The 14,400-nt window shown below is 37.6% G+C and overlaps 1 protein-coding gene across 1 annotated transcript in view; it reads left to right on the plus strand.

Annotated features, from left to right (window-relative positions):
- Nucleotides 1–14,400, plus strand: part of DNAH5 (dynein axonemal heavy chain 5) — a 134,924-nt gene that overhangs the window by 73,942 nt on the left and 46,582 nt on the right. Inside the window, 8 exon segments of the mRNA XM_054381977.1 lie at nt 845–1,086; nt 6,475–6,651; nt 6,862–7,066; nt 7,557–7,699; nt 8,402–8,536; nt 10,321–10,443; nt 11,566–11,779; nt 12,401–12,624. Of these exon segments, the coding sequence (XP_054237952.1) occupies nt 845–1,086; nt 6,475–6,651; nt 6,862–7,066; nt 7,557–7,699; nt 8,402–8,536; nt 10,321–10,443; nt 11,566–11,779; nt 12,401–12,624 (1,463 nt within the window).

Genomic DNA, 14,400 nt, shown 5'->3' on the forward strand with positions numbered 1-14,400 from the left:
CCAGCACCCACAGGTTCTTCTCTGATGGGCAGCTTTCCAGCCACTCAGCCCCAAGCCTGTAGCATTGCAGGGGATTGTTGTGACCCAGGTGTGGGACCCAGCATTGACCTTGTTAAATGTCATACTAGTGACCTTGGCCCATTGATTCAGCCAGTGCAGATCCCTTTGCAGAGCCTTCCCACCCTAAAGCAGATCAACACTCCCACCCTGTTTAGTGTCATCTGCAAACTTACAGACTGAAACTTCCTAAGACTCAGACTGTATTAGGAAAGAGAGGCAGGCTTTAAGATCCATTTCTGTTACTAAATGGAAAGATCAGGAAAAATTTCCAAGGGAGCTGGATCAATTTTGCAAGCAGGAGGATGGACAAGAATCTTCCCCTAATGGACCTCTTTTACTATAGTGAGAATGCTATTTAAAAATGTGATTTTTCAAATGTTCCTTTCGTTTATTCTCACATTTACACAAACACTTTGGAAACAAATGACTTGTGGTTCGAAATAGATCTCTAGTTTCTATCTTGCTTATGGTGTTTTATCTAAGTTTCAATAAACCTAATTTATTACTACGATAAAAACTGAATCAAAAATGTTTCAGACTGTTATAAACTCATGATTTATGTTGATTAAACTTTATATACTGAACAATGGATAATTGTTGTCAACAACTGATGATGTGAAGTACTTGAAACTAAGGGATGGCACTGGTAATTGTATTAAAAATTGAGGCTAGTGGCATGTGAGAATTCAGAATTCAAAATTTGTTTGCAAACAGAAGAAACTGATCCTTGAAAGAAACAAGAATTTCCCCCATAGGCATTTTTATCTGTTATTCTGGATTATAGGTGACCATATCTGGATAGTTCTTGACGGTCCAGTTGATGCTATTTGGATTGAGAACCTTAACTCTGTCCTGGATGATAACAGAACTCTAACACTAGCAAATGGAGATCGGATACCCATGGCACCAAATTGCAAAATAGTGTTTGAGCCTCATAATATTGATAATGCTTCTCCAGCAACAGTTTCAAGAAATGGGATGGTCTTCATGAGCTCGTCAGTTCTCAACTGGAGCCCTATCCTTGAGGTACAATAGCTTGGTGATCATTTATGTACTGAAAATATTCTTTTTCAACACTTCACTGTTTTAAGACCTAATTTTGTGACTTTAGCTATGAAATAGCTCTTACATTGTATAAACTTATAGGTCAGTATTCAATATAACAATGTTTCTGGTAGTTTATACAAGAGTGAATGATGTAATTTTTTCAGGAACATAATCAACATAATACAGTATTAGAAATATGGATATTTCACCCTGGGACAGAGTTGTAATGCAAAGTATTTTGTAGAATTGAAGAACAATTTGGTTGTTAAAATGCTAACCACCTGGTAACCCCTGTGTTGTGTTTTAAACCCACCCAGCTGGCAGCAAAGCAACCATAAAGCTGCTTGCTCACTCCTAGCCTCCTCCACTGGAACTGGGAGGCGAAAAAGACTTGAGGGTTAACATGAAGGAGGGGGAGGACTCACTCAACAGTTATGGCCACGAGTGAAGGAGAAACTCAACTTGGGGAAACAAAATTAATTTAATTTACACAAAACCATCACCAATTCACTAACTGAATAAGAGTAGGACAGTGATAAATACAACTCTATCACAAATACACCTTCCCTCCACCCCTCTCTTCTTCCTGGACCCAGCTCTGCTGCCTCCTTCCATACAGTAGTGCCAGGTTTAGGAAATGAGCTTGCGGTCAGTGCCAGTCTATTCCATGTTGTTTCTGCCACTCCTCACAGTCCTCCCCTGGAGCCATGTGGTGTCCATCCCAAAGGAGACAGTCCTCATTAAACTTGTACTTCTTCCATAGGCTGTGGTTCTCCCAGTGACTAATTGATCCAGAGTGGGCTTCCCTCAGAGATGCAGCCTTCTTAGGGCATAGTCCCCTGCTCCACTGGGGGTTATTCATGGGCTACAAGTGGGATTCTGCTCTAAGATCTGTGAGGGTTCAGCAGCAGGGAAATGGCTGCTCTGGTATGTCTCCCCCTTTCCCTCCTCAGTGACCTCAGTGTCTGCATGGCTGTCTTTCTTGGATCTCACTCCTCTCCAACACAAAAGAGCTCCCCAAACAGAACAACTTACCCAAAACAGTTATTGTAGAGGCACTGATTGTCTTGACCTTGGCCTGAAGTGGGTCTCACATGGAGGTGCAGGAGCTGCTAAAAGTTTCTTACAGGATCCACACTAGTAGCCCCCTTGTCCTGCTGCCAAAACACCACCAGACACAAACCCAACACACCCGTGTACAGCTTCAGACCAAGGAAGAAAGTAAAGAGGGTGATTCAAGAATCTTGAAATCTTAAAAAAAAAATAATTTTTCCTATTATTTCTTTAAATTAATTGTAGTTGGGATTTAAAATCAGAAATAAAGTCAATGCAACATCAAAAGTATGTAATTTAAAAATTGATATTACCTGGTTTAGTTATCTGTTGACATTTCTAGAAACAAAGTTTCTGAAGAATGAAGCAGTAGTTCCTTCCTCTGGTATGGAATTGATCATTTAGAAAACCAGAGCATGTTATAGGTGTGCTTTGAAGGGGAGTATATAACATGTTCAGATTCGAAAGTGATTTATAAAGTGAGTTTTTTTCTTGCATGTGTCATCTTCTGTCTTGCAAAACCAAAACCAAATCAAACCAAAACACAAAAAGCCTTATCTTACTGAATGATGGTGATGATATAGTGAGTAGTACATAGAGAGGTTTGAGCCAACTATGGTTTGTTGTGGTATTTTTTTTTACATAGCAAGTGTTGTGGTAAAGAAGTATAAGAGTTCCCAGGAATCTACATAGTATTTCCTAGTAATGTCTTCCAATAAAACATTAAATTTCAATTTTTTCTCTTTTAAGAAAACAGTTGAGATTGTCTCTGAGAAGGAAAGGTTGAGGGACCTGGGGCTGTTTAACCTGGAGAAGATTGAGGGGAGATCTTTTCAATGCTTAGAAATACCTAAAGTGCTGTTGTCCAGAGGAGAGGGCCAGTGATAGGACAAAGGGCAATGGGCACAAGCTAGAACACTGAAAGTTTCATCTAAACATAAGGAAAAACTTTGATTGTTATGGAGCAGTGGAACAGGCTGCCCAGAGAAGCTGCAGAGTCTTCCCTGCAGACATTCAAAATGCACCTGGATTTGTTCTTGTGCAACCTGATTGAGAGGAACCTGCTTTAGCATGGAGTGGGATTAGATGATACAGAGATATCCTTTCCAACCTCCTGCCATTCTGTGATTCTGTGGTGGATTCTGCAACACTGGATATTTTAAGATTTGGCTGGAGTGCTGGGACATCTTGTTCAGACTGTGCTTTTGCCAAGATGATCCTTGAGGTCCCTTCCAAACAGATATTCTATGGTTCTTTGACTTGTGCACCTTCAGGGAAGATGAGAATAGATCAAAAGGATCTTCTCACTGACATTGCAGAATTAAGATCTCTAGGCCTTTGAGAGCGAGTTAGAGACTGCATTCAAAGTTTTGGTGAATAGAAGCTACCAAGGCGAGGAAGGTTGTAAACTTGTTATTTTTTGCAACAGAAGTGAGGTTTCTTTTCTGTCTGCAGATCTAAAATGGGAGGTCAGGTATAATGCCATGAGAGCAAGTGAGCAGCCAGAAGACCCAGTTAGCCTTAACTAATTAAGAGGAAAAAATGTGATTGTCATCAGAGACTCTCTCCTGTGATGGAGGCATCCATGTGCTGTGACCTGTTGCCCGTGGAGGTTTGCTGCTTGTGAAGGACTAAGGGTTACTGCAGAGGGTTGTTACTGTATTTCTCTAGTAATGCCTAGAGGCTTTATCTTTCAAAATTATACTAAATCAAATGGAACTGGCTATTCAGTCATAGCTGCTTAGCATCACTTGAGAACCATCACTAACTCAGTTAAGAGGTTTCTTTGCCAAGTCCAAAATGTTTGCATTCTTATTACAGGAAAAAAACAAAAGTTCGTTTCTTTGGCTGTTATTAAATTTTTACCATGGTAAATACATGTTGTCAACACCAGTGGCTTATTACTGCAAGGCTTTTTATAAATAATATGGATACTTGGGAGAGTGTAAATGTAAATTATTCACTAGGACAGTGGCTCCCAGAAGATTCTACTTGTGTTATTCCTTTCTGTACTTACAGCACTGCATAGAGCTTGCTGATATTAGCTTCTCACAGCTCTGCCTCCTTGTGTTTGGTTAATTTTCAGACAACAACTTCTCGAATGTTTCAATTTAAATTGAGCTATACATTCAGCTGCTAAGACTGTAAAAACAAAGCAAAGCATTTTGTTTTATCAGTGATGATTTACCTTCTCACTTTAAAGTCATAAGAGACTGAATCTAGCTGTTGAGAACTAAATGTTGCATGATGGTAGTTTCACTTAATCCGTGTCATGGGTTGTCTTGAATCTATGGATGAATATTGAATACCATGCTGCTGTCATGACAGCTTTAAAATGAAAGTGCTGGCTGGAGCAAAGCATCATGAGGTTTGTAGTTCAGATTGTAACATGAGAGGCTTCCCGTTTCTGGTGGCTGTTTCTGTTTTAGGGGTGTTGGTCTTTCCTGCTGGGCTGGCTGGGGGCTTGGGGGAGTCGCTGGCATCTGCTACTGCTTCTGCTTTTGATGTGCTTTTCTGTAAAACAGGTTAATGTAATGGTACATTTTATCATCTCATTAAATATTCCTTATCTCAATCCAGGCTTAGCTTTTTGGGGATTACCTTCCCTCCCGATCTGTTTTCAGGGAGGCTGAGACCAGGCTGTCTGAAACCAGTACAATACTTTTAATTTATGTTGGTGGTAGCAACATTCAAGAGGAAAATGCAGAGTGGGGCAGGAGGGGGTGTTGCTTTTGGCTAACAGCAGTTATGTTAATTTCAGCAGTAAAACGACCCCTCCAATCTCCCTTTATCTCTCCCACCCCCCCTCAAAAAAACAACCAACCAGCAACAAATAAACCTGTATATACATATATATATGTATAACTGCTATATATATTTGCAATCTACAGTTATTTTTCATATGAGCCAATATAATTTCCTTGGGTTTTGTTTTCTTTGGTTTTACTTCATAAATAAAATATCTTGATGCTTCAGTACATCTTCCCTTTAAATCTATTTTGTAGTGCAATGTACGACATATTCCAGCAGAACACAGTAGATGTTAACCTCACACTGTTGACTAGAAGATTTCCTTATTTTTGTAATAGAATTAAGTAAAGTCTTCTTCCTTTAGTTCCTAATTCTCAGTTGCATAGCATTTGTTGATACTTCAGAAGAATTTTGAAAAATAATGGGAAATATCCAACAAATAGCTCAGGAAGGTGTTGCACATATTTAGATTTCTCATCCTTACAGTTCATAAAGAACTAAGTATAATAGCCTATTGAATGCACTATTGTGACATAAGCAATTTCCAAAATAAGCAAACTAAATCTCTTGCAAAGTGGTACTAGGTATTTAATCCATTACTTATCAACTTTGTCCAAAGTTAAGATATTTTGCCAACTTTTCTTCTTACTGCTAATATTTTTTGAACAGGTGATGAAATTCCAGATATCTGTTTTCAGTAGTTCTGCCATTTAATCTTTAGCATTCTGTTCTCCACTCACTGGTTTCTCAAAAGATTTTTTATATATCTGCCTATCTATAGTCAATGCTTTAGTTTATTTTCTTCGGACAGTGGAAGTTTGAGTTTCATAAGATAATAATGGTAGAAGTGTAGAATAGAATTACAGAGCCACAAAACAGTTGAGGTTGGAAGGGACCCTTGGAAATCCTGTAGTTGAACACACCTCACTCAAAGCAGAGTCAACTAGAATAGGTTGCTCAAGTCTGTGTCCTACTGAATTTTGAACTGGAGACTCCAGAAGCATGCTGAGAAGCCTGTTCTAGTGTTTGAACACAGCCACGAAAACAAGACATTTTTTTGTCTTGTGTTTAAATGGAACTTATTTGATTTCATTTTTTGCCAGATTTGGGGAAGAATCTGCAAGTGTTTTAGCTGTCGAGTGTATTTTATGTAGGAAATAAATCCCAATATAATTGCCAGGGGTACCTTTTATCACTGATAGAAGCTAACATTATGCAGCAGAAATCAAACTTGTGCAAGTACCTGTGATTTTCTTTATTTGCAGAGCTATTGTATGCCTTAAACAGCCGTTGTGATTAAAAATATTTTGAAAATAATTATTTTTCTGTTGAAACCTTTTGAAAGTATTTTATTTTTGTTCCCCCTTCAGTATCCTTCTTTAGCATCCAGTAGCAATTATACATACTTACACCTTTTGATAGCCAAACCCTGACCAACAATCTGAACCCCTCAAAAAGATAACAACTTTCCGTGCTTACCAGACCTTTTTGAATTACTAGAGCTGAATTTATTGAGATTTGTATTGGGAGCTAAATTTATTTTCTCACCATGCTTTCTAATAGGGATTTTTGAAAAGACGCTCCTTCCAAGAGGCTGAAATTCTACGTCAGCTGTATTCATCATCATTCCCAGATTTATACTGCCTCAGCATTCAGTCTCTGCAATGCAAGACTGAAATGTTAGAAGCATTTGTGATTATGCAGAGCATAAATGTGCTGCAGGGCATTATCCCACCTAAGGTAAAGTCGATGAGTATTTTTATATTTATTTAACCTAATGGAGCTAATTTTAAGTCATGAGGTTGTGTGGAGAGGAGATTCTTTAATGACTTAGAATACAAAGATGTCAGTAATTTAAACATGACCGAAGGCTTTTAACCTGATGTTATTAATGATTATCAAATAGACTTTTCAGGCTATTGAAAATAAAAATCTAAATCAATCCTTCAGGAGCAAGGAAGGGAATTGACTCCAAAACACTTGGAAAGACTGTACGTCTTCTCTCTTATGTGGAGTGTAGGAGCGTTACTAGAACTGGAAGACAGATGCAAAATGGAGCACTGGCTTCGAAACCATGCAACAATAAAGCTTGATCTTCCCTCTATCCCAGAAAGCAGTGAAGATACCATGTTTGATTATTATGTGGCATCTGATGGTTAGTAACCCAGCGGGATGTTGTGGGGAAAAACGTAAAAGTAGCTTAAAGATTATATTCTTTTAGATAATTAATTCAGAAGGGTTTTGTGTTTTATTGTAGCTTACCTTGTTTTATGTTCCTTCACAGGGTTTGTTTTATAGCTACACTTTACTGGTGATATTGTAGTAAAGCTTTTTCCCTGTTTCCTTTGAGAAATCAGAATGTGGATATATTGCTAGAGAAGGCTGCACAGACTTTGTGCTGATGAATTGTCAAGTGAACAAAAATAGACAAGCCTGTAATTTATGTAGGAGAGAGCAGTAACCCTTTTAGTTCCAACCTGAGAGAATCTGTGAAAATAGGATTCTGTAATGTTGGTATAAATTTACAGAGTGGGATTATTGTATGTTAGACAGAGGCACTGACAGATGAGTCAGATCAGTGGAAAATAAACGAAGCAATGATGCCTTGTGTTTCTAAAATATTATCTTCATTTCTTTCTTCTTAGGTAAATGGATACACTGGAATACACGTGTTGAAGAGTATGTATATCCAAGTAGCAGGACTCCAGAATATGGCTCCATTTTTGTGCCTAATGCTGACAACATGAGAATGGATTTCCTTATTGAGACTATTGCAAAACAGGGCAAGGTGCTTTTTCTATGTTTTTTTCTATAAGTTTTTGAATTAAAAGTGAGACACTACATATTGAAAAGAAAGAACTTCATTATTTTTGGTATAAAATGGTGATTCGAGGAGCTACATTCATGTAAAACTAATTGAACCCTTGAATACTCACTGCTTCCAGACTTGTCTTTCCTTCGCCCATTATTTCTGTAGTCGGAATAACTGTAATTAGAACGGAGATTTGGTCAGAACAGAAACAAAATTTTGATGTAGCTGTTGGAGAGGGGACAGCACACAGGGCAGCAGAATACCATACTGATACGAACTCTGCCCACATGGGGCAGTTACAGAATATATGTACCTTCAAGTTCTTCACCATAACAGTGTCAGATAAGAGGATATGTTAAATAACAACAACAATTGAAATCTTTCAGATACTGAGACTCTAGATAGTACATCCTTTTCCAGATAATCAGCTCCTTTTACAAACAATTAATTCCTTTGTGAGTTAAATCATGCTGACTGACATGACCATTAACTGCAAATAATTTTAACTTGTAAGGCTTACAAGTCTGAGACACTATTTTGCTTCTGCCTGTCTCTTGCTGAGAATTCACTTTACATAACTTTTCTAGTTTCATTTGAATTTAAAAGCTAAATTGGGTTGCTGAGGCTTTGCCAAAACACCTCTTGTGTTTTGCCTTTTTCAATGTTGTCTTTCTCTAGGCTGTCCTACTAATTGGTGAGCAAGGAACTGCAAAGACTGTTATCATCAAAGCTTTTATGTCAAAATACAACCCTGAAAGTCACATCGCTAAGAGTTTCAATTTTTCATCTGCAACTACCCCATTAATTTTCCAGGTATGGCAATCATTCACTTCAATACAATGTGACTGGATTCAGAGATAGTTTGGGGAATTTGCTAGGAGGATGTTGCGAAAATGATTGTTTAAATTAAAAATGAATGAAGAAACAAAAAGAGACCTGCTCAAATAGGCTAAGTATCTTAACATGATTTAAAAGACTTTAGAATTTTGTAATAAACCTGTTCCCTTTATCTTCTTTGGTAGTTATTGAGCTTTTCTGGAACAATTACAGTACCACGCATATTATTTGCTGTATCTCATTTAATGTTTTTTTGACAAATGTATCAGTTATTAAATGTATTGATAATTGGATAGAGCTGTCAGTGAATTTACATGGGTAATATAAGTGCTACCCACAGCAATCTGTTATAAAAAGTGTGCTGTCTGCAATTTAAATTTCAGTAAATGAAATTCCTTATTAAATATGTAGTGCATGAAACACAGTTGCACCAAATAGAATCAAGAATATTTAAATACTGAACAGTACTGTCTCGCCAAATTTGTACTGAGCTACTTTGAATTATATCAAGTTTCCTTAATCTGCTAGCAGTATCTATGGGAAATATTCTTAATGCAATTTATTACACCAAGCCAAAGCACTGGCTGTGCTTCAATTGGAAGTGCTGCCTGTAAGCTTGATGCATCATGCATCATGTCTCTATATAACACAGTAGAAACTATCAATATGTTTAATATACAAATGTGCAATTTTGGTCTTATTTTCCTTAGTATTTTTCCTTTTATTGATTTGGCTACAGAAATAAAACAGAGCATTGATACATATTTTTATAAAATAGATGTTAAGCTTATTGATTATAGATGATAATATGTTGATAATTAAGCCATCTGAAAGAGATGTGCAAGACTAACAGTCAAGTCTCTGCTAACTATCTAGACCAAAGCATTGTCTTTTATGACACATGTGCTTTTAAAGTACACTGACATTCTAAAATCTTAGTCTAACTTATATTGTTTGTGTAAGAAGACTTTCCAGGCTACTGTAGAGGAGCTTAGACACAATGTAAGAATACAGGTATATAGTTTTACACCAAAGAACAACTATGCATGGTTAAGTGAGCTTTCACGTGATATCGAGTAAAGAAAACCTAGACCTTAATAGGAAGGGAACAATGGAAAGATGATGGGAAATAAAGTAGTGGTAAGTCTGTTATTAAGTAAAGTTATTTCATCAAGTCTGTGTACATGTGCGTTTATCACTGTATGCTTTTATGATGTATGTGGCTGGAAAAGTCTTCAAAAATCACCTCTTTCAGATCAGACAGATTAGTTTCATCTTTTTTTTGCTGGTAGCTAACACTGGAGTTGTCTGCCCAGGGTAGTGGTGGAGTCACCGTCCCTGGAGGTGTTTAAGCACCTTGTGAACCTGGCACTTAGGGACATGGCTTAGTGTTGACCCTTCAGTGCAGGGTTGAGGGTTGGACTGGATGATTTTTGAGGTCTCTTCCAACTGTATGTATTTTGTGATTCTGTGTGATTGCTTGTAATAATTTTGTCGATAAATTAAAAAAAATAAAGAAAAGCTTGAAATAGTTTCAAATGTTTTCGTATTTAGGCATGGTTGTCCACATTAGATATTCATTATATCTGATACCAACCCAATGCTCCACAGCATGGGATTTCAGACATTTTAGTTGCATTAATACAACTACCTCTGGAAGATGTGTTGTTTAAACCTTCCTTAGTGAAACTGTTAATATGTTTAAGTGATATATGAAAGGAAAGGCTCTTTGTAACTATGCTAGTAATTGTTTTTAACAGCGCACAATAGAAAGTTATGTGGACAAACGCATGGGCACGACTTATGGTCCACCCACTGGCAAAAAGATGACAGTCTTCATTGATGATGTGAATATGCCCATAATAAATGAATGGGGAGATCAGGTAAGACTGTAAAAGAGGGGGAAAAAGAAGGCTAAAGGTGGTTTTGTTTGTTTGCTTGTTTTCTTCTTTTGTTTGTTGTTTTTTTTTCCTTGTTACAACGTAAAACCGTCTTCTCAGTAGTGAGTAAATTTGGTATGTAGTGCTTAATTTTTAAATAGTCTTTTTAAAAAAACCATCTAGTTTTATATTGTTGTGAATTAATTGAAAATAAACACTGACTACAAGAATTGGGCCCAGGTGAACCTCACGAGGTTCAACAAGGCCAAATGCAAGGTCCTGTACTGGGGTCTGGACAGTCCTTGTTACTAATACAGGCTGGGGGAGTATATCAGAGAGAGCAGCACTGCAGAAAAGGACTTGGGGATACTGGTGGATGAAAAGCTGGACATGAGCCAACAAGGTGCCCTTGCAGCCCAGAAGGCAAATTGCATCCTGGGCTGCCTCAAAAGAAGTGTGACCAGCAGATCAAAAGTGGTGATTCTGCCACTCTACTCAGGTGAGACCTCACCTGGAGTACTGTGTCCAGCTCTCGGGCTCTCAGTACAAGAAGGTCATAGACCTGCTGGAGCACTTCCAGAGGAGGGCCACAAAAATGTTCAGAGGGCTGAAGTACCTGTTCTGTCAAGACAGCCTGGAGAAGAGAAGGCTCCTTGAGACCTTATAATAGCCTTCCAGTATCTGAAGGGAACCTACAGGAAAGCTGGGGACTGACTGTTTACAAAAATCAAAATACTTGGCAGCAAATGCAACACATGAAGATGCTTGGGTGTGATTAGAAGAAAATGGAAATTTTGTGTTAAAATGGAGAAGGAATTCCAATACAACAGTCTTGAAAATCATGAAATCATACGACACTCAAGTAAGAATGAAGTATGAAGCATTAATTCTAAGCTAGGAATTCTTCTCTACTCCCAGGGGTTTTGTCCACAGATATTACCAATGAAACACACAATTTATATGTACTAATTCCTAGTAATGCATTTTTCTCTTGAAGCAAACAGGAGTTTGGGGGAGAAAATAATTATATACTCTTTATGGAATATTTCAAGCACCTAATTATGTTTTTATTTTATTTAGCTGCATGTATAATATTTTGTTATATGATACTTGGTTATTTTACAGGTCACTAATGAAATAGTTAGGCAGCTGATGGAACAAAATGGACTGTATAACCTGGAAAAACCTGGTGAATTTACAAACATTGTGGACATCCAGTTTTTGGCTGCCATGATCCACCCTGGGGGAGGTCGCAATGATATTCCACAGAGACTCAAGAGACATTTTTCTGTGTTCAACTGTACTCTGCCTTCTAATTCTTCCATTGACAAAATTTTTGGTAAAGGGAAATTTGCTTTGTATCCACCCCATTTTTGAAAATGGTAGTTGATTTTAATCCCCCTATTTATAAACATTATGATTAAAATAGAGGCTTACTCCCCTCTCTGACTTGCTTATCAGCACATTTTTCTTCAGTAATTGCTTCCCCCCTGCAACTTCATCACTCTGTAAGTTTTTTGGGTCCAGTCACATCTCTCAATCTATTGGTATGCTAAGCATTAGGAAGGATGGATGAAGATCATTCCTAGTTTTAATGACAATGCTGGGGAATTGCTAAGGTGCTGCTGCTGCTAAGTGTCTAATAACTAGATTTTCACAAATGACAGCATCATATTGGTCTCAGAGAAGAGATTAGTTATGCAAAGGCTGTGGCAGCTATTTCTGTAGACAAAACATTTCTGATGGGCAGTTAAGTTAGAGCTAAATACACAGTGAGATGGTGGCAGAATGCTATTAAGAACAGGTGAATCAAGATTTGAATAGTGACTGGAAAACCGTTTCAACAAATTGGAAAAGGTTTTGGGGATAAAAAAGAAAAATGTATGAAGATCATAGCGCTTGGTGTCACAGTAGTGTGTTGTAGAAAAATCTTCAATTAATTTTTTCTGGTTTTTCACAGGTGTAATTGGAGAAGGGCATTATTGCAATGAGCGGGGATTTTCAGAGGATGTGAAGAAAACAGTAGCCAAATTGGTTCCACTGACACGCAGGCTGTGGCAGGCTACCAAGATAAAAATGCTGCCCACACCAGCCAAGTTCCATTATGTCTTCAACCTTCGAGACCTCTCAAGAATTTGGCAGGGAATGCTGAATGGTACATCAGACGTGATCAATGAACCAAAGGTAAGTGCAATACTTTGCTGACTTTTTTATAATTAGTGTATAATTATTGCAGCAAAAAGAATGAAGAATCTAACTTCTCAGCCTTTGAGTTTCCTTTAGAAAAAGTAGAATTTCTGATTAAAAAAGGTTTTCAGCATTTTTATGAGGCAAAGATGTTTTAGTCCAGCTTTTGCAGTGTCTGGTGTTCCCATCGTAAGAAGGACACACAGCTGTTGGACCAAGTCCAGAAGAGGGCTACAAAGGTGATCCAAGGGCTGGAGCACCTCTACTATGAGGATAGGCTGAGAGAGCTGGAGTTGTTCAGCCTAGAGAAGAGAAGTCTCTGAGCAAACCTTATGGCTCTCTTCCAATACCTGAAGGGATCCTACAGGAAGGCTGGAGAGGGACTTTTCATAAGAGTGTCTAGCAGCAGGACAAATGGAATAGTTTTAAGCTGAGGGAGCATAGGTTTAGATTGGATTTTAAGAAAAAGTTCAGTGTGAGGGTGGTGAGACTCTGGAACAGGTTGCACAGGGAGGTTGTGGATGCCATATCCCTGGGGGTGGTTGGATGAGGCCTTGAGCAGCCAAATGTAGTTGAGAGGCATCCCTGCCCACGGCAGGGTGTTTGGAGTAGATGATCTCTAAGGTCCATTCCAGCCTAAGCCATTCTGTGATTCTATGAACTGAAATGCTAACTTTGTTTCATAATTATAATAAATTCTATAATAAGTTCTACTACTGACAGGTATTAGGTTGTTTGAAAGAAGAGAGCAAAGAAAATTGAGATGCAATGAACTTATTTTAACCCAATGAAAATATGTGTATATTGATTAAAAAAAAATAGTTCCCCTCCCTCCACTACAGTGAGCTTCCAGTCACTGCATAGTATCTGTCTAACAAATGGTTTCTGGCTTATGGCTTAAAAGGAAGAAGTAGTAACAAGTCATAGTGATTTTTGTTTTTCCATAATGCACTTTTTTCCAGAAAAAGTCAATAGTTTATTTTTGTGTTAATTATTCTAAGGAAAAGTTATTTGGAGTTTTGAGTACTGAAGCATAAAGTGCCAGAAAGCCAATGTTTATGGTAATCATGGAGTATTTGTTACATATTTGGATTATATAATCATTTCATGTTTAATGTACTTCCCTGCTTGCTGAATAAACTCCTGAAATTTATTACATCTAAAATGCAAATTTTAGAATTTGTTTAATTTCTGAGGCTAAAAATATGCTGATTATATGTATGTATTCTCAGTATTTTTGAAGTATGTCAATTGTTCAAAATCTCATTGTACAAATTTGCATATTAGTTCTGAGACTTGACACTAGTGTGTCATTTGTTAGAAAGTGCTGTAAACACAAACAAGAGGTCTTCAAGGAGTATGTGGAATTTTCTTTACTACTGTGTGGTAATGGTGTAGGATTAAAACCAGTGCTACTAAGATTAAGCATCTGGCAGATTTTCCTTCTCCATCCTGTGACCAAAACGAAGGACTTTAAAGGTATATTGAATTTTGAGAATTAATAATATAAACATTTATTATATTTTTTCCTCTTAATTACTTTGGATATTGTGTTAGGAGTGACATCCATATGCTGTTATTTCCACTCTCCTTCTACTGAATGACCAGTTAAAAATGTGGTTTGTAGGTACGAAAACGTGTTAACAGGTATGTCTGTGATTTTAGAGCTAGGGAGTTCCAGTTTGGAATGATAAATTAAGGTTTCTCACATGGTTATCACAGAATCATAGAATCATTAAGGTTAGAAAAGGCCTTTAAGATGGAATCCAACCA

This window comes from Indicator indicator, chromosome 6, assembly GCF_027791375.1.
Source record: "Indicator indicator isolate 239-I01 chromosome 6, UM_Iind_1.1, whole genome shotgun sequence".
Lineage (NCBI taxonomy): Eukaryota > Metazoa > Chordata > Aves > Piciformes > Indicatoridae > Indicator > Indicator indicator.